Source organism: Pan paniscus, chromosome 22 (genome assembly GCF_029289425.2).
Source record: "Pan paniscus chromosome 22, NHGRI_mPanPan1-v2.0_pri, whole genome shotgun sequence".
In the NCBI taxonomy this organism is placed as follows: Eukaryota; Metazoa; Chordata; class Mammalia; order Primates; family Hominidae; genus Pan; species Pan paniscus.
The window spans coordinates 11,060,024-11,086,721 of record NC_073271.2 but is presented as its reverse complement, the minus strand read 5'-3'; the positions used below and the strand labels follow the sequence as shown (position 1 = coordinate 11,086,721).

General features: G+C 35.5%; 1 protein-coding gene across 2 annotated transcripts in view; it reads left to right on the top strand.

Moving 5' to 3' along the window:
- SAMSN1 (SAM domain, SH3 domain and nuclear localization signals 1) overlaps window positions 1–26,698 on the top strand; it is a 170,790-nt gene that overhangs the window by 63,229 nt on the left and 80,863 nt on the right. For both annotated transcript variants that reach the window (XM_024927031.5, XM_055105188.1), the window contains 2 exons: window positions 8,977–9,103; window positions 10,265–10,617. In XM_024927031.5, coding sequence (XP_024782799.4) covers window positions 8,977–9,103; window positions 10,265–10,617 — 480 coding nt within the window. The remainder of the gene's footprint in view (window positions 1–8,976; window positions 9,104–10,264; window positions 10,618–26,698) is intronic.

The following is a 26,698-nucleotide window of genomic DNA, read 5'->3' as shown; positions in this document are numbered from 1 at the left end:
CATGAGTATGCCATAACAGGAAATCAATTAATTAATTGGATTATAGTCCACAGAATGAAATATAGTAAAACCATTTTTTAAAAAGTATCTCTGTGTGCCAGCTCTCCCTTATGATATTAAAATCACATCAACTGCCTTCCTTTCCTTGTTGAGATATTGCTAAACAGAGGTTCATGGAAAGGACATGTTTTAGAAGGTCTGGCAAATTTCCAGGATATTCACATACATCAACAAGTATTATAGCATTATTGATATGAAACAACTATAAGTCCTATTTGTAGTTCTTGTCCTAGATGGCTTCAGAACACTACAAGCTAATGTTTGCAACTTATTTGACCATTGCTTCCCAAAATGTAATTGTAATTTTGTGAGAAATAACTACTCTTAGTAAATCATGTTTCTTTATGTAGGTATGAATACAAAAGTTTTGATATCTTTATTTATAGCTCTCTCTTCCCCAATATTATTAACATGTTATTAACATCTAAGTTTTTATAATAGTTTTCTTTTCAATTATATATATTTTTTTGTCTAAGAGATGTCTAAGTTGTGCTAGGTAGGAGGAAGAGGTGGTGGAAAGTTATGATTTAAATATTACTTCTGTTCCCTAAAAAAAAATTATTGAGCTCTGCCCTTGCTATTTCTCATGCTATCTGAGTTTTTAATGACTGGTTAAATATCAAAGAGCTGTGGGAAACAAACAAATGAACCTCAGTAAATACTAACAGGACTTTCAGATGAAAATAAAGCTATACGTTTGGGAGGATTATGAAATTCCTTAATTAGAAACAGAAGCAAGAGAACTAGATTGCAGGAGTTGGATCTGCCATGGACTGTGCTCTTAGGCCACTTAATTCGTATTTCTGCATTTCCGTTTCCACATTTTTGAAGTAAAATGTTGGACTAGAGAATATTTCTTTAGACTCTGATAATCTGTGATTAACAGTAGGTCATTCCCACTTTTTCCTTGATATTTTTCTAAGGCTCAAGAATTTATGTAAAGTAACAAAAGAAGATACTTATCTAGTCAAATGTCCCCAAGGATATTTGAGGAACAATGAATTCCTATGATCCAATCCTTCAATTTAAAGATGAAGGGCTGAAGTGCAGAGAGGAGAAGTGGCTCACTCAAGTTCACATGGCCAGTCACAAAGCAGATTTTCGAAGCAGAACAATCATTAGTCGGCACACAAGGGCAGGTTCTTACTCTAGGTTTTCTTAACATTTCTTGTGTATATGAAATAAATACTAGATAAAAATGTTTTTTTACTGTGTAATTTTCCATCCATAGCTCCTCTTCTTGCTAAGAATCCAATAGATACTTAATAAAAATTAATTAATTTGCATACTGGCTCTTAAATTTCCTATTGTTCATAATTTTTGGTCAGCTAGGAGGTGTACCCAGAAAGAGAAATGTTCTTATGAGTAGTTCTAGAAACTTCTTCAAAATTTCAGAGCAGAGGATATTACGCAGGAAGTAAGAAAGATGTGGCTTCTGTGGCCTTTTCTCTTAAATCAACACAACCCCCATTTGCAATGCTGGTTTGTGTAATCCTGGCAACTTCCAGCTAGCTTGGCAGTGTGTCCACATTCAAAGACTGACCCGAAGCTATAGGTCAGTGAGCAAAAAGCAGTCTTGGCTTCCCCTGCAGAAGTGGAGAAATGGCCGTGACATTGCGACTTCATTATACTATGGAAAATTGGGCCTGTGTGGCTTCTGAAAGACTCCTTTCTTTTTTTACTGTGTTCTCAGAGGGCACATTATTCCAAAACCAGAATTATGCACGTCAAAATCTGCTTGAGAGGAAGGAGGAGCTAGAATATTATGTTAGGACTTGAAAGGGTTTTAGTGTTTTTACAGTGGAATAAGAGTATTACATAAATGGCTTTGTTAGATAACCTAAATTATACTGCTTAGCTTCTTAAATACCTGCTAATCCTCTAGCCAAGCACATTTCTTCTCCCTACTCTCACCTTATGCAATCTTTCTTTCCTGTGAATAATCATTGAATTTTATTTGTAGTTCTCATATGATACATCTACTTTTTCCTCCAGATGTATTTTCGGCCTGCTGTTCAGATTGAATGTATTTATTGACCATACTGACTCTAGGAAGTGATATGTGTAAAACAGTACTAGAACCCCAAAGAGATCACCTTGCAGTGAGGGGGACAGGAACAGAAACAGATGACTATTTTTTTTAGTATTCATATTAAGCAATGTGCATCACAGGCAGACACAATATTTCATTCTTCTTTGCACCTCCCGTAGATTAGGTCCTCAGTAATAAATTAGGTCCTCATCTGATAAATGAATAAATAAATGTCTTATAAGCCTTCCAGGAGAATATATTTGATTTTATTAACTAATTCATTCAATTACTCATTTATTTGATGACTTAAAATTTTGCCTAGCTTTATTGTGTTTTTCCAATCTTAGTTTAAGTTCAGTTTCTATCACTGAAAAATAATAATTTTTAGAATTATAAGGATATATGAATATCTAATGTCAACATGGCAATTTTCCCACCAACTGTAATTATTTCTTCAATCAATATTTCATTTGCATAAATTATCTTAAATTGTCTTTTTAATTAATTGTATTTCCAAGAAAGCAATAAAATAAACCTCTGAAGTGAAATGCATTTGTTTTCATGTGTTTGCATTGATCAATTCTAGTTCATAATCCCATTGGTTTTATTACTGTCCATTGAGTTTCTAAATGTTTATTGATCATTGTGACCTTAAAAATTATCTTTTTAGAATATGTTTTAGGTCATGAATAGAGACTAGTCACTTTTATATAGGAGGAAATGAAGATATAGATTTAGGGGTTTAATAATTCAACATTTAAAACCTCTTATTTATTTTGTTTTACCATGAAAGTAGCTCTGTTCTTCCTGTCTCTAAGCACCTTCCCGTTCAAGTGGCTAAGAACAAATTCCCAGTAGAAAAAATTGAATACTTCTGTCCTTGGCAAGGATAGATTGGATTATTGAAATCTGCCTTCTAAATACATTTTGTTGTTTATAGAATTTCTTCCCACATGTGATGGCTCACGCCTGTAATTCCAGCACTTTGGGAGGCTGAAGCAGGAGGATTGGTTAAAGCCAGGAGTTCAAGACAAGCCTGGGCAACATAGTGAGACTTCATCTCTACAAAAAATAAAATAAAATAAATTACCGGGCATGATGGTGCGTGCCTGTAGTCCCAGCGCTTTGGGAGGCTAAGATGGGAGGACCTCCTGAGCTCAGGAGTTCAAAGCTACAGTGAGTTCTTATCATGCAAATGCACACCAGCCTCCAGCTTGGCGGACAGAGCAAGACCAAGACCCTGTGTCTTAAAAGAAAAAAAAATTCTCCCAATTATGCTAATTACAGAACTAACACATCTTCACTGTAGAAAACTAAGAAGAGTAGAATATATAAAGAAAGAAAAAGGCCACATATAATGGTGTTTGTACCTTTTATACAAATTTACATTCTGGTTTTTCACTTAATACATGGGAGCATTAAAAAATTTCTAAGCCCTATGCATACACTGGCACAGTTTTAATAATGAAACAACGAGTCATAAGACCGGAAAACTTAGAGAAAACTGTCAATGTGATACATATGAAACTACTTGAAGTTTCGGTTTCCATTACAGTTTTCTTTAAAAATAAACCAAAATATTAATTTTTGAAAAACTCCATTTCTCCTGTTGAAGAAATTATGTGAGGTAAACATCAAGTTATTAGGATTTGTTATTTGAATACTTGTTAAATATGACACTAGAGAGGAAAATTTTTCCAAATCAGAAATTAAGAAGAAAAGCAAGAACAAAGGGTTTTCTGCTTTGTTTTGTTTTGTTTTTTACTTCATTTAAGTCTGACGTGTTATTCAGCTATCTTTTCATTAGTGGAGTAAAGAGAACATAATTCAGACAGATAACGCAATCTGGGTTTGGTTAGTCTCCATAAGCCTAAATTTTCCTTCTTTAAAAGGAAGTGATAAAATCAAGAGAGATTTAAAAGCTTTAAATGCCTTTCCAGCAAATATATGTAGGTATATACATACATACACACACATATATTTATATATTTCCTTCTTAATTATGTATATTTAAGAGGATAGGCCTATAAATCTGAAAGTACCTGATACTTATCCTCTGTTTTGGAAAGCCATATTTAACCTCCAAATAAATTCCCTGAATTTGGTTGGTCTTAATTTGGCTGTCAATACTAGATAACTAGTAATTATGCTGGCATTTAAAGATCTTGTAAGAAAGAACATTGGATTAAAAGTCAGAATACTTGATTTCCATCCCAACTCTATTATTAATAAATTATCTTTCCTTGAGTAAGCCACTTAACTTCTCTGAGTTTTCTCATTTTTTATATAGTCTGGTAGACTAGATGTCTAATAATTTCCATCCTAGCTCATAAAATATGATCGTAGGACTAATCCAGTTCAATAATTCATTGATGCTATCTTCTAAAAAGTATTCTCTAATATTAATATTCAAGCAAAGTGTCAGAAAATGAGATATATTTAACCAAGCAGTTCTAACAACATTTTTGTATTATTTAAGGAAGAGTGAGCAAAATGAACTGAAAGATATTTCTGTTTATAGACACAAATATATGAAATATATAGTATATACATGTTAAATATATACATATGAAAAATTACATTTACATTAACATATAATTACCATTTTGATGGAAATTTATATCTTTCAAAGAAGACTCTAAATTACAAAGACAAAAGTGAAAAGAAAGCCAATTAGAGACTTGAGAGTAGTTTCAATGAAAGAAAATTAAACTAGATTGGTAACAATAGAGATGGAGAAAAAGAAACATTCAAGATACATTTTGGAGATAGAGTAGATGAAACTCTTAGTTATGGACATTCAAGAAACATTTTGAAGATAGAATAGATGAAACTCTTAGTTATGGAATGTGCACTTGGGTGGATGAAGATGGCCTTCACTGAGTTGAAGAAGATGGGATGAGCATCATATTTGGAGCATAGTTCTAGAGGTCAGTTCTGACTGTGCTTAAAAATTGTTTTAAATACATAGTTAGATATGTGAGTCTGAAGCTCTGCAGAGAGGCCTGGGGAAAGAAATAAATTGGGAGTCATTAGCATATAAGTGATATTAGAAGTGGTATGTGTGCATGCATGCACATAAGAAGAGAATGGTGGTGATATCAGATAAAAGGCCAGGGTTAATCCTTAAGTAATTTCAAAATTTAATTTCAAGAAAAGGAAGGTGTCAGCATATAGGAGTTATACAGGGAAGGGCCAAAAAAGGCAAAAGGAAAATCAGAGGAACATGGTGTCACAGAAGCCAAGAAAAGAGAGTGTTTCCAGAAGGTCACTGTGGTCAATATTGCTGAATATCAAGTAGTAAAGGAGTTTAAGAATGGCTCATTAGATCAAAAGGACAATTAAAAGGGAATGGTAGAGATGAAAGCTGATAGATGAGACAGATTAAAAAGATGAGAAGTTAATAGAATTAAAGGAAGCATACATAGTTCACATTTTTGATACAAATGCCTAGGATCAAAGAAGAATAGAAAAAGTGGTAAATAAAAGATTGTGAAGTAAAGATGAATAACATGAAGCACGTTTGAATGCTATTGGGAAGAGTCCATTGAAATGGAAAATCAAAATTCAGTAGAGAGAGAAGAACAAAACTGTAAACCAAGTTGTATCATCCTCTGATTAGATATTCCATATTCTTCAACCTGCTCTACAGAAGCTTCCTGGAAGGATCTCTGTTATTCTCTGGGCTCATCTCTTGGTACTCTTCCTTTCTTTCCCTTCATGGGCACATACTAAGCATTCTTCCAGAAATTCCAGCTTTAGAACCTTTGCAAACTGTATTGTGTTCCAAGACTTCTCTTCTCTCTGCTACTTGCCTGGCTGACTTTTTCTCCAATTCAAGTCTCAGGTGAAATATTCTTTCTGACCATCTGCTGAATTCTAAACCCTCTCTAAATCTTCACATATCTGGTTCCTTCTCATCATTCAGGCCTCAGCTTTAGTATCTTCAGTGAAGCTCCTCCTGATCAGTATATTAATAAACCCTCTTTTTGCATCCTCACTCAATCACCCTGTTAATTATTAATATAGCATTTCTTATGTCACATTCTTATGTTTATATACTTGTTTATATGTTTATCGCCTGTCACCTCCCTCTAGAATTAGACTTGATAAAAACTGTGATCTCATATTACTTCCTCTATGCCATATCCCCAGAATGTGAGATAGTGCTTGGCATTTAGTAGGTGCTCAAATGAAAGTTTATTGATTTGTTGAATGCTAGGTTTAATTTATGGGTTAATCTTCTTAGAACACATTTAAAATTTAAAAGGTATGTTACTATAAAACTTAATCAATCACATTCAGTACAAATATGTAGGTAATGGATAAGAGAATTGAGATAAATAGGGTTATTATTTGAAAAATATTTGAGGATTTTTCTTTTTTTTTTTTTTTTTGAGATGGAGTCTCGTTCTGTCACCCAGGCTGGAGTTCAGTGGTGCGAGCTCAGCTCACTGCAATCTCTGCCTCCCGGGTTCAAGCAATTCTCCTGCCTCAGCCTCCCAAGTAGCTGGGATCAGAGGTGCATGCCACCACACCCAGCTGATTTTTGTATTTTTAGTAGAAACAGGGTTTCACCATGTTGGCCAGGATGGTCTCCATCTCCTGACCTCACGATCCGCCCACCTCAGCCTCCCAAAGTGCTGGGATTACAGGCATGAGCTGCTGCACCTGGCTGTATTTTTAATCTGAATACATTTTCTTTTTAATACATAGTTGTAATGATTCTATATCTTTTATAATAATATTAACTCTAAATTTCATCCCTTGGATATATAGTACCTATTAACAAGAGGAGGTTGTCCAGAAATACTTTGCTACTAGAAAGTAATGAGTCTAGTATCAAACATGTACTATGGATACTCCATTTTGTATATAAAACATGTATAAAATTAGGATTGTATTTACATTCAGTACATATTTATTAAGCCATGTACAATCCTAGGCACATAGGATTTTAAAAAATCAATAAAATGCAGTAGACTGATGTCCAGTAACTCAAAGTGAATAAAGATACAAAAATTAACAATATCATGCTTTAAAAAGGCTACAATAGAATGTGAACAAAATAATGAAAGGTCAGTTTGTTTTAAAACCTCTAGGACATGAGATCTTACTTACCTGAATTCAGATACCTTCCAAATGCTTTAGTTCCTCTTGGGGGAAAATCGTTTATACAAAGTTCCATTTCCCTGGTATATAATACCTTTCTCCACATTAAGTGAAAGCTTTTTTCACAAAGGGAGAAGAGAAGACGATTTTTGTTGCCAGTGTTTCAGTGGAGCAATTAAGCTTTGGCTGTAACAAGAAGTTGCCATAAGAATAGAAGCACAACAAAGAAAAAATGGTTGTGCAATGTCATCTCATTATTTCTGAAAGGGTCTAAAGAGTAGAAGATGGCCTTTCCTGAGGTGTAAAGGGTCTATAAAATCAAGTAACTCAGAAAGCACTAAAAGAAACACTGAGAAATAATACAAAAAAATTAACAGCAATAGAAATTGTGTTGAGCAGAGCATGGTCTTTGGAAAGAGAGGGAAGATTTTGTGCTTCTAAGCATATCTCATCACAGTCCTTTCTGAAAGATTAAAATGATTTCAATATTTTCCCACTTATTTAATGCAAAAAGGTATGGCTTCCTCTGACAAAAACGTCACATTTCCTACGTAAGTGCTATTTTGCAGAGACAGAACAACAAGTTTATACTGGTTGTGCAAAGTCATTCTTAAAGAACAAAGATAACAGCTGAGTATAAAGATTGGAAATGTTGCATGTCAGATATTCTTTACTTCCAAACATTTATTTGGGCTTATAGCCTCTTTAAAAGGATTGGAAAGCATTATTATAAATATGTCTCATTCAAACATTAATGAGGAAGCAAATATTCACCTTTTGAAAACTGCAGTGTCTTTGTAGATGCTATTTATCAGCTGTTCAATGGAAAGAATGAGACAAAAGCATGTGGAGAAATATTTCTGAGTCTAGAACTTTCTGGATGAAAAAGTATTCCTATATGTATTACATCACATCTAGTGAATTCAGCAGAACACAATGATTTTTATCAATTCATATAAAACTTAGCACACAAAGAGTTAATTTCCAAAGTATTTTGAAATCCTTAAGAGGAACTATCCTTAAGATAATAAGTAAAAGCTGTATAAATACAAATTTAACAGTAAACTAGTGGGAAACATTCCTGAATCTTTTAAAGAAAACAAGAGTCATTAATGCAATGTTAATTATATTTTATCCATATTTTGTCATAATAAACAAGTGACACATATTCTAAAACATGATGTGGTATGCTGTGGCTATCTTTTGTTTCACTTAGTGCATATCTTCTAGAAAGCAAGAGGCTATTTTTTTAAAAGTATGTTATTTGAAAAATTTTCATACTTGAAACAAATCTGTTTGTCCACAAATTTCCAAAAAGAAAATGAAGACAATTTAAATACTGCTTTATCTAATATTAGCAGGTAGACTTTGTATACTATCAGTCTATTCCAATACTAGCAAATAGCAACTTTGAACCTCTTGTTCCATCTATATTACACTGCAAAGATCTTGTTTTTTTCCACTGTTTCACAGTGGGCAGGAGTGAGTCATTTATAGATATTTCTGAATTCAATCCATTTTGCTGTATTTTGAAGTAAAAAAAAAAAATTGGTAAAACCACTCTGCTTTAGTATGACTGGCCAGTTGTAACATATTTTATAATTTTGAACCCAAAAAGTATGGTGTGCTTTCAAGTTAGTGCTTAAATTGACTCAGGCTTCAGGTTTTAAGGTCACATTATTAATTTTTCCACATTTATGATCTCAACATATTTTATATTTAATCTTTTGTGAGGAATAATTTGTCTTTACCTTGAGCTATGTTTGTGCTAGGCCATAAAATCGGGCAGTGACCCTGTGGAATCAATGGGGACATTAAAGCGACTACAGAAACTGGTTTGGACTAAGAAAGCCAGAGTGCAGAATCTGGATGAGGTGAAACCGACATTAATAAACCTCCGTAAGTAAGCACTCAATAAGCTGTTAAAACTCCTTTGAGGGAGAACTAAGGAAGCATACATTAATGAAGCCCATTTTGATAAAGTCTTAAGATAATCATTAAACATTGAGGATTTTTTTTTATTGCCAAGTTATTTTAAAACAGACATCCCCATCTATTCCTGAATTTTACCCCGTATTTATGCACCACCCCGTTTCTCCTTGCCTTCAAGACAGGGCTCCGAGACACAGTGAGAGAGAGCAATGGAGGAAGCTCAGCAGTGTCCACTGTCGCCATTCCTTGGCCATAGAAAACAATGTATTTGAATTTTGATGTAAGCATAGCAAATTGGTATGTCCATGGCATGCAACTTTGATTTTCATTTATTTATTTATAATAGCATGCCTTAAGTAATCGAACTCTTTTAAAAATACCCATTAAACATTTGGATTTAAAGGGATTCCATGACATAGAGCAATTGACTCTGGGTGACATATATTTCTATTTTCTGTAACTGTTTTCTACATTACTAGAAATTTCATCAGAGTCTTTGCCACATTGTGTAAATATAGATCTCACAAATGAACTTTATGGTATTACAGATATGGCTTTTTTAAATTTTTTGTCGTTGTTGTTTTTTGAAAACCATTTCACTGTGAGACACACTGCATCCATACATCTCTTGGTAGATTGATATTAAAATAGACAATTTCAGAATGTCAGTAGGATTTCAGTCCAACCCACTGAGATTTTATTCTTTTAAGTAAGGCAAATAATTTTATTTATTTCCTTATAATTCTTTATTATACACATGACCTTAAAAATTAAAAAAATATTTAAGAATAGAAACATAAGAGGTGGTTTTTTAATTGTATTTTTTTCTCAAATATCTTTCAGCATATCATTTGTATATGGCCTCCATTCTTTCCAGTGAGATAGAATTTAATCAATTGTTATGGTTTCAAAAATGTCAGAAAAATGCGACTTTTACGAAACAAAAAATTTTATATAGCAAAATAACTTGCTTTTTAAATAAATGCTGCTGTAAATAATTTTATAAAATTGAATGACTTCTTGGTTTATCCATTGCGGTGTATTTATTTCTCTTATATAAAGGGAAGAATAATTTCCATATGTGAAGAATTATAATCATAGTTTTTAACCTATTTCTTTGTCATTCAGAAGATGAAGATGACACGTTGATTTCTTGTTTGAAATTAACCAAGTCCCGAGAAAAGAAAGTGAATAGTGTTAGCACGAGGAGGAAGGAAGAAATGGAGATTAGATTGGATACTCTTTCTGCATCACTGGGTAGATCCAGCACTTTAAATGACTGCAACTTGGAAGATAAATTAGCTTGGTATGAAGGTGAAGCTTACATGTGGCATCACTGGAAGCCTTTTCCTGAAAACCCTCTCTGGACATGTCTTGATTTCCAAATAGCACAAGCTGGACCCTGGGACCACTGCTCCTCTTGTATTCGCCACACACGTCTCAAGTCTTCCTGCTCAGATATGGATCTCCTACATTCATGGGTAAGTTTGCAGACTACGGAAATGTGTCATCTTATCTGGGGTTTTGTACTGTCGGGAAAGAAACAGATAGCAAAAGTGCTAATCAGTCAAATTGATCAGTTTCAGAAAAGTTACCAGAGCAAGAGTTGTCTTTCCAAAAAGCAACCAAACTCTTGTGACTTTTACCCATGTTAACATTTCATATATTCCTTTGTGTACAAATTAATGACTGCATAAAATTTTTCCAGGGATTTCTTTTTGATTGAAGGAAGACTTCGTGTGTTGACTGAGATCAAGAAAATGTTAAGTGAACTGTCTAAATTATTGCAATTATAATGAAGTTTCACTGAAAAATAATAGCTAATTTTAATGAGCATTTTCTTTGGGCCTGCCATTTTCCTAAGCATTTTATATGTATTATCTCATTTAAATCTCACATCAACTCTATAAGGTAAGGACTTACATTATGAAATATTACCTTAAGAAATATTATTTTTGGCCAGGCACGGTGGCTCATGCCTGTAATCCCAGCACTTTTGGGAGGCCAAGGCGGGAGGATCATGAGGTCAGGAGATCGAGACCATCCTGGCTAACAAGGGGAAACCCCGTCTCTACTAAAAATACAAAAAAATTAGCCGGGCGTGGTGGCGGGCACCTGTAGTTCCAGCTACTCGGGAGGCTGAGGCGGAAGAATGGCGTGAACCCAGGAGGTGGAGCTTGCAGTGAGCCGAGATCGCGCCACTGCACTCCAGCCTGGGCGACTGAGCAAGACTCCGCCTCAAAAAAAAAAAAAAAAAAAAAAAAAGAAATATTATTTCCCCTCATTTTACAGTTGAGAAAATGGAGGCACAAAAAGTTAGTAACAGGTGCAAAGTCAGACAGCTAACAGGAGGTAGAGCCAAGACCTATAACCTAGGTCTTGCTTTTAGCTAGAGGTCCTGCTTTTAGTTACTACATTAGAGTGTTTTCCCTATACGAGGGCAGACTCTAAGGCTATTATGTGATACGTGAGAAAGAGTATGCTCTCTGGAGTCAAACAAATTTGGATGGATTCTGGCTGTGCCACTTTTTTTTTGGCTTGGATAAGTTATTTAAACCTTTTAATCTTAACTTTCTTAACTAAAAAATGGAAATAGTCAAGAAGCTAAAGTCAAATATTATAAATCTTCTAGTACTTAGGAGTGGTATTTTTTTTTCAATTTCATTGTAAATTGCTCAAGGCATGTTTTATAACTTTATTTCCCTACAGCTCCTCTGGTCATGTGTGTTTTCAGTGAATGAATGGGACAATTTTGTGTATCCAGGGAGCCTACTCCCTACCATTTTCCTCAAAGAATCAGTCTCTTCTTAGACAGAAGCTACATTTTATAACATATTTAGAGGTCTCTGAAAAGGCATATTTTCTCTTGGAACTTTTTTTGCCTTTTAAGATTTGTGCATTAAGTCTGCAAAGACTAGAATTAAAGTAACTTGTGTTCAAAGTGCCATAGTAAATATAACAGGTATCTGATAACAGACTTAGAACTGATGAAACTGACCAACATTAATCATTTCTAAATATCCTCCTTCTTCTTTAGTCTTCATCTTCTTTTCTGGGACTGCTGCACTTTGCAGGTTTTCTATTAGAGTAGCTTCTTGGAGAGTAGCTGGTAATATAATTAGGACGTGCTTCTGATGACTCCCTCTGATATCTTCAGAAGCAGGATCAAGGCTGATGACTCCTTGGCAAGTGGCTAAGCTGTTGTATAGGCATCTGAACACAAATAGTCAGAGTTTTCTTCAAGAATAAAATCTGGACTCCCTAACTTGGCATTTCTGGATTTCATCAGTCTGGACTCAATCTAATTTTTCAGTCTTATCTGTGCACTACCCCCACCTTATTGATTTCCTATGCCGAACTGCCAAACTGAATGATTTGCTATTCCTAAAGGCTGTCTCACACTTTCTTCCCTCTATCTTTGTGACAGTGTGATGGCCTCTGCCTGATATGTGAATTCTCTCTGTTAGAACCCATCCCATCATCCCTTAGACTCAGATCAAATACTTCATCATCTAGAAAGCTTTTCTGAGTAACACCAGACAGAAGTAGTCCCTCCTTCCTTTGAACTTCTACATTATTTGAGGGCATTATTCTTTCATTCCATATCCATGAAACACATCCTGCCACCTACTATTTGCTCTTCACAATATCAGGCACTGGAGATACAGAGCTAAATGATATCTACACTGCCCTCATCTTCATGGAACTTACCATACTCCACTTGAGCTGGAATTAGTTCAGTATTTGTATACTTCCTATGAATAACTTATCTTTGTATCCTCCATAGTTCCTATAATGTAATGGGTCCTCAATAAATATCTGAACAAGTGGCCAGGTGTGGTGGCTCACACCATTAATCCCAGCACTTTGGGAGGCCAAGGTGGGAGGATCACTGGATCCCAGGATTTCAAGACCAACCTGGGAAACAAAGTGAGACCCTGCCTCAAAAAAAAAAAAAAAAAAAAAGTGAGCATTTTCTAGCATGAAGTGCAGAACAGAAATAAATAAATAAATATCTGAGTAGCACTTGTTGCCTAAATAAATGGAGCTTAGAAACCAATGGACTTTGTTTCCATAGATCCAGATAAAGCATATTTCTTCTTGTTTTTCTAGCTGTTCTTATAGCCAAAGCTTTCCTCATTCTAATAAATCCAGTTATAGATAAATTATTTTGTACATGTGAGTGTTTGTGGATGTGTGTAGGTGTAGGGAAATACACAATAGTCATATTTTTCTTTTTTGTTTAGGTAGTTTTGTCTATTTTAATATATAACTTAACGATTAAGTGAGTTTTATCTGCAGAAGGTCAAACATATCTACAGAATGCTCAGAATTTCAGATGATACTGTTCAGCATTCGTGACAGAAAAGCCTCAGTGGACTTGGAGAGAGGGTTCAAGAGCATGTTAGAGTTAAATTGGTTTGGTAAATGTAATGAGACCACTTACACTCCGGGATTTGAGACACTAAAGTGAAAGAAGTTGGATGAGTGCAAATTATTATTTTTGTATTCTACACATATATTCTATAACAACAACAAGTGAAAAATATCCAGTTTCATTTTAGCATAGCTGGTATTTTTTTCAATAGTAATTGCAGGGTTATTATTTAGGTTATTTAACTTTCATATTATAGAATGTAAAGGAGGCAGTGTTGGGGTTTGAAAAGATGTGCTTCTGTAATGAATGTTACTTACTATTAATGGCAGGTAGTCAGAGGCGACATTTTTGCAATTTAAAAGGGTAAGAGTGTGATTATATTTTTAAAAATATACGTGCCAAGATATGCAGATATGATGGAGCTGGGCCTAAACCCCACATTTCATGGGAAATGAATCTAATCTACAAGGACACTAGTTTCTCCTTGACTTCAAACATTTTAGGCATAGTACATTCTGGTGTCTTTTTTTTTATTTTGATGGATTCTCACCCTGTCGCCCAGGCTGGAGTGTAATGGCATGATCTTGGCTCACTGCAACTTCTGCCTCTTGGGTTCAAATGATTCTTCTGCCTCAGCCTCCCTAGTAGCTGGGATTACAGGTGCCCGCCACCATGCCCGGCTTATTTTTGTATTTTTAGTAGAGATGGGGTTTCACCATGTTGGCCAGGCTAGTCTCGAACTCCTGACCTTGTGATCCGCTTGGTGTCTTTGATTCTATTATTACATCAGAGTTTTTAGGTGGCCTGAAATTAACTCATCTTTGAGGAAGTCCTTGTTCACCCAGATATGCTTCCTGCTAAGCCCACTGTAGCCTCCCACTCTCAAGGTGGGTGCTGATGGATTTAATGCAGCTCCGACATTGCCGGCAGAGTGTGCTTGAGTAAACTCCTTACCCTCTTTCACCCACTAATTCCAACTCTGTAAGGTGGTTTCAGTCCTACTCACTCTCTTTCGTCTGAGTAACTCTTTGCATACCAAAAACACCCAGTAGTTAAGCAAGGTTATTAATATCTATTAGAAAAATTTAATGAAATAGTGTTGGGATTCATCTATAGTAAGTAATATTTATTGCAAAAATCAAAGCACCCAGAGGTCTGTAAGATTGGAACATTTTATTCCATTGAGATACTATAAACAAACTGAATCAGACAGGGAAATGTATTATTTGTCAAGGGCTCTTCACAGAAGTCAACAGAAAATGAGATACAGAGATGTTTAACATGAAGTTAAGTTGTTTGTAATGTCTGTGGGATCAGGGAGTGAAGAAATATTTGTGATTATGGAATTGATATAAATTGAGAAAGGTAAAAGATCAGATTTATGAAAGGGTATACTCCACAAAAGAAATGGGAAAGGAAAAACCAAGGATGATGATCTTTTCTAACATCTGAGATGAGTGGTGTTGAGAGGGGATTTCAGCTGCATCTTAAGAAAGGGAATAGTGGAGGTGACCAAAAATAATCTTTGAAGCCAAGTGTTTCAAATCAATTTATAAGAAGAATAACTGAAGAGTACTTATGAAGCTCTGTAAGCTAAGAGCATGGAACATCTTAACAAAAGGAGGAAAATGAGCCATAGGCTTGGTAGGGAATGAGGGTAAGAAAGGATAGAGTTTGTGGGCTGTGAAGGAGACAAAGTCTTCCTTTCATATGTTTTTATAATAACACATATATTTTTCAAAATCTGGGAGACTTTTTCAGATTTATAAGGATAAACAAATTATTTTTATAAGATTAAGAAATGGGGCCAGGTGTGGTGGCTTACACCTGTAATCTCAGCACTTTGGGAGGCTGAGGCAGGTGGATCATGAGGTCAGGAGATCAAGACCATCCTGGCTAACACAGTAAAACCCTGTCTCTTCTAAAAAAAAAAGTATATATATATATATATATATATATATATATATATATATACACACACATATATAAATTAGCCCACCGTGGTGGCATGCGCCTGTAATCCCAGCTACTCGAGAGGCTGAGGCAGGAGAATCACTTGAATCCGGGAGGTGGAGGTTGCAATGAGCCGAGATTGCACGACTGCACTCCAGCCTGGGAGACAGAGTGAGATTCCGTCTCAAAAAAAAAAAAAAAGAAAAGAAAAAGAAACGGATGCAATCTAGACATAAACAAGGAGCAAATATCCATTCCTCCTCTCAAATTTCTAAAATATTTTCAAACCCATTTTATATAGTGTGAAAATGTTTAAAAAGTGACAGTAACAAAAGATCTTTCAGGAAGAGGCAAAGTCAAAGACCCAAAAGAACAGAACAGAGACCTGCTTACAGAAGAATTCAAACAGTATAGTGAGAAAAATTGTAATAGTGAGAGACAGAATCATATAACAAAAATCAGAGAAAAATGAGTGGAGTTGATATACAGCATCTGAAGGTGAGAACATAAACAAAGCTGTACTTAAAGGTATCTAAGGCAAGTATGAGAAGACTTTTTTTGGAGTCTTGCATGAACTCATCACAATGGTGACAAACCGTGTGGATGATGGAAAAATTCTTTACGCAACTGTTTCAGTTGGAGGAACAGGTGATCTGCTAATGTTCACCAATAAATAGAGTAACAAAAGGTTTTACAATTCTTTCAGTTCAAACGTGCAGCAGTGGATGCTAATTATTGACATGGGAACGTGCTCTTAGGATACACAGCTTCACTGTTGAGTTGTATAAAAGTTTTAATATGTCTCAAGAAAACCAGAGGTCTCTGGGAGACAGACGATGTAACTGGAGACAGACAGCTTAACCGGGATAAGCTGTCTGTGCCTGTCCTCCATTTTGTCTCTCTATTCTCTCCCTTGGCAGTCTCCCTCGGTCTCTCTGACCCTGGTCTTCCCCCTTCAATCAACGTGACACACCATTATCAGATTAATCTAACAGATTAATTTTCTTGACTATTCTAACTGATAAATGCTACCCTGATTAATGATCCTGAAGCTCAAATCTAATAATGTCGCTGCTCCCCTCACAAACCTTTAGACGCCTCCCCCACAACCTACAGGGTCAAATCTAAACTCATTCACCTAATTTTCCTTCTAACCAGATGCACACAGGTCTTTTTTACACACTCTTTACTGCAGACAAAGTGAGTATCATCCTTTCATCAAGCACAATGATATTTTTTTCCATCTTCACATCTTCATACTATTTCCTCATTTTGGCCTTTCTTTTCTTCTCTGCCTATTTGATAAACAGTAGTAAAGTTTAAAAGTGTAGGTGAATGAGTAAGAATCCATGATGTAGACTTTGAAAAATAGACATATGCAAAGAAAGAATTAAGGCTAGAGAGGACCAGTAAAAAGACAGTGAGTAAGGAAAAAGGAAAAACAATTCACGGATTCCATTCTCATTTTCTTTGTGCTTTAGTGATGTTAGGCTCCTGCCAAAAAACCTCTGTGTTCCCATTTGTGGTGAGTAGTATTATTTTTGGACCTGGTAAATAATAAGACATACTAAGAAGAAAGCTCACACACTCACCCGGAAGAAGGTAGACTATGAACTATCAATGCATAATTCCTCATAATTTAACATCCTTGTGTTTCATCTCCAACGTCAAAAATCAGTTGTTGGAACAGCTTTAAATTTACTTTTTTGCAGTGGAATTATAGTGGGATGGAAAGGTAAAAAGTTTCAGCAAATGTGTTTGGACCACTTATGGAAAAGAAAGCATCATAAATGGTAATCTGGACTGAGAATTTTGAAAAGATAAATAGGAAAATGTGATGCAAAAATGTCAAAACATATCTATACTCACTACAGTCTGTGCTAAAATTAATATACTTGACAATAAAGATTCTAAAAATAATTTTATAAACTTAAAGTGAGCAAGAAAATAATCATTAATTATGACAATTTTACATGATGAAATTTTAATTATGACAATTTAATGTTTGATGCTAGAAGAATCAGCATTTACCCAAGAGAAGAATTTGAAAATTAGGAGATTCTGCATGGCTTATTCATTCATTTATCCATTCATTCACTCATTTAGCAAAGTCACGTAAGGTGCCTCCTAAGCCATCCAGTCTATGAACTTGAGAGCTTAGAAGTATGCATGTGTGTTAGGAGAAGGGGTGGACAAGAGAGTTTACATGATCTTATTAAAAGAAAATGGTAAAACGGAAGAATAAGTAATAGCAATTTTTGGTGTAAAAATTCAATAATATGGCAAACACTTTGTAGTACCTGTATATAAAATAAGCCTGAAAAAAGGTCTCGCCAGACATGCAAACACATTTTTTATTAGATAAAGAAGAGCTTGTAGAATAAACACATAAAATATGAGATATTATAATAGAAGATGTCAGGTTTATGGAAATTCCTTAGGTTGAATATGAAGAAAGTAAATCATAAATGTGCATAAAATGTTTAAGTGACTTTTCCAATAAAACATTTTACAATAAAAATAAAGATAAAATGAGAAAATGTAATTTCTCTGTAAGTGTGAAGTATTAGTCTAGAAACCCAGGATAAATAGAGGTAATATTAAAATAGACTTTTGAGACACAGCAATGTAACATTCAAACCAGTCAAATTATTTGGATTGATGTTTGGCTTTTCCCAATTACACAAACTTCATGCATATGTGAAAATAATAGTCCTGTGATCTAGTTATAGAATTGTTATGGAAACCAAGAATCCCTCTTCTTCATGAATTACCCTAAGGATTTTCCTCCTTTTCTCTCTACATGTGTTTTCACTCTGTGCTTGTTTACTCAAAGGCATCATATTAAGGAGAAAGTTGAATTGATATTCCTTATAGTAAAATCTTCCTAAAGTTATCATAAAACATTTGTAATTTAGATTAGTTCCTATGATCATGAAATAAGATCCATGATAATCAAGTATAACTACATTTTGGCTTTCACAAGACAGTTGGAATACGTTTCACTGGATTCTCAAATAGAAGGAGGAAGACAATTATGGACAATCTGAGGTGGGGGCCCAATATGCTTATTAGCCATGAGAGACCTAAATGTCCTTTTACTTAGAGCCTCTCTTGCATGCTCCAACAGAAGGAAGCAAATCACCAAAGCTGGACATCAATCTTTGGCAGGAGAGAAACCTGAATGTTAGAACATTTGAACGAGCTCATTAGAACATATAATGAGCCTTGGCAAATGCTCCAAGTGTTGCCAAATTTTCTTTTATTGCAAAGAAATATGTTCATAATTCAAATACTGCTAAGCAAACTATAGAAAAGACATATTTTGCATGTGTAGCATGGTGTGTTAGAAGCTGTGTTAAATCCTTAAGGGAATACTGCTCAAAGCCAGAAGAGTCAGCTGTGAGCTTAGCTCTGTCATAGTAGGATCTCTTTGGATCAAATTGCCTAATCTCCATGGGCTTCTACCTCCTCATCTTTGGAATGGAGGAGAATGTCAATGATTTTTAAGATCCTTGCTGTCTTCAATAGTTTGGGTCATAAGGATACAATGAGGAAGATAAATTATATGTGCAGAAAAAGTTTTGTATATAAAGGTTTCTTTCTAATTTTTCAAAGCAATTTTCTTCAGATGATGCCTGTTGGCCTTATTTCTACATTTTTTACCTTTACCTCAGCTGGTTTAGGTTTAGGGTTTTGTTTTTGTTTTTGTTTTGATTTCTGAACAACTATACTTCCTCTATCCCATCTCCTTTCTCTCTCCCTCATGGTCTCTGGATGCATCAGCCATGACTTAAACAATGTAAGTCAGAACCAACAAGTATGCATATGAATTCACTTCAGGGCTACAGAAACTTCTTCATGAACCAGAATTTTCATTTTCATTCTCAGGAGCTCTCACCATTCTAACAAGAAGTACTTTAAAAATCCTTTTAAATGCTATTTCAGAGGAGTAAAGTCTGCTTTGAAAAAATGGATGGGTGAAGTTTAAGTAAGACTGTAGAAGGGAGCAGAAGATCAGGGTCTGTGCGGTATAAAGAGTGCTTGGTTGGAGAGAGACATCTGCTTTTGCCACCATCACCCTGACTCCCACCCATCATCACATACACACTAGGTGCCACCTTGAGTGGTTCATGCCTTTGAAATCTTGTTTTCAGCACAGAGACACATTGTGATAATCATGGTCACCATTGACTTAGCACTTGACTTTATTTCAGGTAATTTTATGTATTCTTTTAATTGTGTTATGATTCAGTAAGATGGTATCATGGTATCATTATTTCTATTTTATATGTAGAAATCTGAAGCTCAAAGAGGATAACCGATTTATGCAGGTGGCAGAGCAGGATTTTAAGCTGAAATCTACATATAATCCAAAGTTTTTCTGCAAAGATCATGGCTTTGTAATTTTTGAGACTAGGCTAGTAACTTACTTTTACTTATCTCATCTATAAAAATGGAGACATCAGCTCCCAGCTTGCAGTATAAAATGACACCTTGGATATGAAAGGGCTAATTAAAAGTAAGGGTTTAACAGCTTGATAATTAGAGACCCTGCCTTCAAGGTGCAATATAACTTTTCTCACATTTGCTCTTCTACTAGCTCTATGAATTAGGCAAAGCATTACTGCCATTTTACAGATAGAGAAATTGAGGTGCATGAAGATTAAGTGAATTACCTGAGATCCCAAACAGCACATGATGGCAGAGCTGATGCTGAACATAATCCTCCTAACTCTTAGTCCTGACTTTTCCCATCACTAAGTTGTCTTTAAATTTTGCAGTAGATCTATAAATAACCATGGCAGTAAAGAGAAGCAGCATATGGTGGAAACTCCGTGAGTCAAATAAGCCTGGACTTCAACTGTGGCCTCACCATTTACTGTCTGTGTAACTGTTAAGTCACTTCGTTTCTCAGAGTTTCAGTTTCTTATCTACCAAATGGAAAACACAAAGATTTCTTTGTGGAGTTCTAGTAAGAATTGGACTAGATAATGTATGTAACATCTTTAACTGTACCTGACACCTAATTGGAACTTAATGAAGAAAAGCTATTATTTTCAAGGGAAATTTTTATCATTTAATTATAATTTATTATTATATGTTTCTAATTATTTGTCATTCAGTAACAACAGCATAATGTCGATGATATATCAGGTATTTCCCTGAGCTGTGTGGCCACAATGGTGACAAAGACAGGTTCTTGCATTAGGATGTCACCATCAACAATTCTGAGCAATTCTGTATTACACGAGAAAATGTTGCACTGAATTTACATTACTGGTTTCCAGCAGTTTTTAAGATTATTTCATATAGTTTGCCCAATTATCTCCCCGGAACTAAGAAAGCTGGAGCTAACTCACTGAAATGTATACAGTGAGCAACGGGTGAGAGTTTACTTTTAGCTTCTTGGGGGTACTCTACTGACCCCATGCCTGTGAGAGACTGGGGAAAACAGACAAAAAGAAGAAGAGGCTGGAGTGCACATGCTGGCATCACCGTTGCCCTTTTCTGACCTCCCGAATTGTGACTGTATTGACAGTGTCTTGCATATGTAAAATGATGTTAGCTTTTTAAAACTCTTCTCAAATATTTTATCATAGCCACATCACATATGCATTTCATGATATTTTATTTCAAAGTCATAATATATTGCTCAGTCATAACCACCTTTTTCAGAAAGAATGAAAAATGAAGGAAAGAAATTCATGTTCCCTCTCCTTCCTGGGAAGTTGTAAAGCAAGTGGTTGAATTCACTCTAAAAACCCTTATGAATATTCAGTGTAAGATCTTTATGCATCTCATGGTTCCCAGCTATTAAATACAACCATAGTGATGAATAATTGGATTAGAAATATGGCTTTATTGCAGCTCACCTCAAGCCCAACCCCAGTGGAAGCCCATGTCTCACCCATAGAAAGGATTTTTTATCCAGGGCACAAGATACGTTAAAATCAAGAACTGATTTATTCATTTACTCAACAATTTGTTTTGAGTATTTACATCATGCCAGTTAAGGAGGATAAACTGTTGGGTAGAAACAGATTATTGTGAACCTTATAGTCTAATTAGAAACAAAAATATATTTAATCACATAAATAAACATGAAATGCCAGCTTTGATAAGAGCTATGATTGTTACATGGTTCTGTGAAGGCCAATAATAGGCGAGGACTCAGAAAATGCTTTCATGGGTAGTGATGATAGAGTTCAAATGTGATGGAAGAGAAAAGTTAACTAACTGAAAATAAGGACAATGAGAATTCATAATAGCTGGGAGAGAAAACACGGAGATGTGGGATAAGGTAAGCCTGAGGAAGGAGTCAGACCACATATGGTCTTACAGGTTATGCTGTTTTGCTGTGTCTTCCCTAAAAGCAATGAGGAAGCTAAGCAAGAACTGTTTTAAGCCAAGGGCTTATTTTGATATTTCTTGTTGATTTATTGAGGATATGAGGCTTAAGTTGATATTTTGGAAAGATCACTCTACATACAGTGAAGAAAATAGATTTGAAGGGAAAAATAGATGAAAGATGATGGTGGCGTGAACTATGGTGGTAGAAAGACAGAGATCAATGAAAAGCTCTCAGGCTCATAGGATTATGTCTCCAACATATACATTTCTCCAAATGAAAGAATACATTTCTCCAAATGAAAGAAATGTCAGTTTCAAAAGTCATCTCTTGTGATGCCAACCGAAAAGCTCTATTCAATTTAGGACATATGGTCACAGATGACAGCAGAGAAGTGATACAATGACACGACTGCACATTCCAAATCGTCCTTTAATTTTTAAAGCTCAGAAACTCATAGCCACCATAGTGGCTTAGTGGAATTACTACCAATGGATAAGGAAATGTCATCCATTTGCCTCCCCTGATTCCACTTGGACATAGGCCATTGTTTCTACAAAGAGTGGCTTGGAGCCATGCAAGGTTTCAAGGGAAATTGGCCTTTTAGAGGGGCATATGAATAGATAATGCATATTGCCACTGTAAAATCTCTAATGAATATTAAGGGTGGCTTTCATTTGTGGTGATTGAAAAGAACTCATAAATTCTCTCTCTAGAATGCGGGAATTTTTTCCTCCTTGTGGAGAGATTTAATGGATTTGCGGCATTCTGAATGATTTGGCAAGAAATCAGAGGTACCTGCGCAGTCACCCGCAAAGGGCACTTAGTTTCTCGCATGTGATAGTCAACCACCACAAAATATTTTCTGTGTGAACCCAGAATGATTGATGCAAGCCACTGTAACTCATGACAAGGTGTCAAGTTAAAAACCTGGGGGGGGAAAGGTGGTTAAAGACACCACAGTTTTAAAAACAAATTTGACTTTTAGAGGAGAGTTATTTCCTTTTAGAAAAAAAAAAGTTAGGCCTACCATCTGCAAGAAATTTAGATTAGTTGTTTGTGGTAAGAACCATCATATTTTGAGGCCACTGAGAGCTCCTACTGCTCTCTCTATGGAGCAGATTAAATCGTTCCCATATAGTGATAAATATATTGCAAAAAGCCATATCAGGAATACAGTAGTTGTAGCAGTTAATGATAGAACTTCCAGTTAAAACAATATTCTTTGTGTTTCTTTGGCCAGTTCCCATTTTATGTGTGCTATTTTTTGATAAGTTAATTTTTCACATTTGCAGAATCAATAACTTTCAAAGCTTTATACAATTGAAAAGGAAAAATTGGTTGCAAGAGTTCTTGGGAGTTTTGCTGGCTGTGTGGGCTTGGGCTAACAGAAAAAAATCTGGGAAAAATCTATCAAAAAAGCAGATGAGGGTTAAGATTAAAAATATCATCAGCACTAATTTTTTTGTACACATCTAAGGAAAATGGGGAAATAACCCAAAACAGCAAAATGGGGAAATAACCCGAAACAGCAGTCAGCCAAAATGAATTCATTTATTTTACTGTGTAATGTGGGAGAGAATTATCTTTTCAGAAGAAGTAACTTTTAAATGCATTTTGTTTTTGTTTAGAGATAGGGTCTTGCTCTGTTGCCCAGGCTGCACTGCAGTAGTGCGGTCACAGCTCACTGCAGCCTCTATCTTCTGGGCTCAAGCCATCCTCCCACCTCAGCCTCCCAAGTAGACAGGACTATAGGCATGCAACAACACTCCTAGCTATTTTTATTTTTATTTTAAATAGAAATGAGGTCTTGCTATGTTGCCTAGGCTGGTCTTGAACTCCTGGATTCAAGTGATCCTCTTTCCAGCCTCCCAAACTGCTGAGATTATAGGCATGAAGCTACTATGCCTAGCCTTTTTAATGTTTTTTAATGCTGGACTTTCAGGATCTGAAGTAAAATGAATTCTGATTAATTTTGTTATTTTGAAGGAGTGCATTTTTGTGTGAAATGAATCTGTCATCCTGCTTTCTTATATTATCAATCAGTAAGATACTATGAAAGAGGTTAACCCAAATGTTGAGCATTTATTTACATGAAGGAATTACTACTAATACTATGATTTAAGACACTAGATTCCCTTTTAACACTGGATAGCAAAGTTAGGTTCAGTGGAGAAATCTTTCTGAGTGTAGACTTGGCTCTCAATTAGGCTTCCCTTGGGAGGGAAACTTCTTCATTTGTGAAGATTCTGGGTTGGAGGACAAGCCAGCTGACATTAGCTGGGGTTTCTTTAGCTGTAAAATAAATGGATAGTACTAGATGACCACTAAAACCTCTTCCATGAATAAATATCCATGGGTCAACTCTATGAAGGAATGAAGAGTACTTGTGGATTATATTAAGCCATCACTGGGGGAAAGACTTGATTCCCGTGAAAATATTTCCGAACTTAGTACCTTATATGGCAAAATGCTGAACACCTTTTATTACTCAGTTTTAAAATAAATAGGCAAGAAATAATACATGGTGTTTTTCCAGTCGCCATTCCACAGTTGGCTGTCATACAGTGGCACACTTATTAGAGCTCAGTGCTGCTTAGATGTAAAAGGTTAATATAGTCCTATTTATGAGGGGGATATAGGGAACTCATTCTAATTGAGAATCAGAGGCCTTATAAACCTGAACACTTAAGTGAGAGACATGTCATTAAAGAAAGAATCACTTCATGTAATGTTTTCAAATAAAACCAATATTTGTTTTACAATTTTGATAGAATACTATGTTCTAAAGTGGTATTTCCCAATGTGTGGTTCCATGATTAGTAATGCTTGCTTAATCCAGACGTACTCAATCAGAATTTCTAGAATGGACATCATTTCAAAAGCTGCTTAGGTGATATTTTATGCTCACCAAAGTTTGAGAACAACTTCTGAATAGAGGAACAACATTTATTATTCTCTGATTTTTCAGTTTCATTTTCACCTATCTAAGAAGTCTTTTTGAGAATCTCTCATATGTATATTATTTTCACAAGTTATTAAATCCAGAAGGTACAACAATCCTGTAAAGTAGGCAATTGAATTTTCCAAATGAGAGGCAACAGGGCACGGAGATTGAAGAACTTGCCCAAGGTCAGTCAGTTTCAGGGCTGAGCTGGGGTTTCAGTCAAAGTCTTCTTAGTCCCATTCTTGCCATACACATCACCTTAGGACCTCACACTAAGAACACGGAAAAGAAAAAAGGACACCAGGATGCCAGGAATGGACTGGGTGTCCCTTGGTAATGCTCAGTACTCAAGGCCTTTATGATCAGCTGGAAGAGTGTACAGAGCCTCTAATGGTGGAGTGGATAAATCCCCAGAGGTAGTTTTGTGCTTTCCAACTGACTGGGCTAAAAATCCCATTAGAGAATATTTGGGACTTTTCATAAATTGTGGAGTAGAAAAATCCCCAAGCAAAGGGTATTAACAAACCACAAGTTCACTTAGCATATATCTTCCAGATTTTACAAACTGCTTTTAAATTAAATAATTTTTATCATTTTAACATAATCTTTTTTTGGTATTTATGTAAATAAAATCTGATGCTCTGGACTGGGTCATTTTTTGTGTTTTTTTTTTTTCAAGCTTGCCATCCAAGCTGGATTAAAAACCATTCACCTGACTTACTCGTGCAACTTCCTCTTATTTATGGCTACTCTTTTATGTTCTTTACTGTTATTTTCCTTTCTCTCTTCTGACAACGCCTCCCTGGTACGGATGTTTTAGTGGATTGCCTTCTTGTGGTTCTAGGAGCCATGAAACCCTCTGTCAATCCCACTCTGTATGACCTAAGGCACCTGACATAGCATTCAACCCAATCATAGAGGAGCAAAAGTCATCTCCTCTGTCAGAGGATCAAAGAAAATGACCAGTTTACTAATCATAAAGCCTACCTACTTTAGTAAGAGTTTCCAATATTGTTTGGTCATGATCTCTATATCCTAAGATGTTTGAACCATGACAATAGGTCTCTAGGTGGTGTGCATGTGTGTCTTTCTTTGTACTGGATAACACTAACATGGCTCAAAAAGAAATATGAGAAAGGCCAGGTGCCGTGGCTTACCCCTGTAATCCCAGCACTTTGGGAGGCCGAGGCGGGCAGATCGCTTGAGATCAGGAGTTCAAGACCAGCCTGGCCAACATGGTGAAATCCCATCTGTACTAAAAATACAAAAATTAGCAAGGCATGTTGGTGCATACCTGTAACCCCAGCTACTTGAGAGGCTGAGACAAGAGAATAGCTTGAACCTGGGAGGCAGAAGTTGTAGTAAGCCAAGATCGTACCACTGCACTATAGCCTGGGCGACAAAGTGAGACCCTGACTCAAAAAAACAAAAATGATATATATATATATATATAGAAGGTTTTATTAGATTTTTTCATGGGCCAACCTCCCCCTGACTTTACCTTTGTAAAATGCAGTAATTTTTAAGTGGCATTATATGGTGGTAGTCTTATACGATGCAAGAGATACTTTAAAAATCTTCCTTTAAATGTCAGAATAGATTGTGGGAAATGAAAATCACTGGTGTTAAATGGTAACAAAATTAATGATTTTGAAATACTTATGTTAAAAGGCTTTTTGAAATTGACTATTTAGCTTTTGTAGTGTGCTTTTTCTGATGGTCTTGCAACACTTGGATATCCTTATTCAACACAATTAGTAAATTTGATAGCTATATTTGTCGTGCATTACTTCAATTCAGATGCAAGTGGAGAAAAGTCTTCTTTGACTAAAACACAACTGACTTTAAATGTGGTTATTGCCAATGAGTTGTCAATGAGAGTAGCAGCTTGCCCTTTGTGTATCTGGGAAAATTGTTAAAAAGGTAAGATTA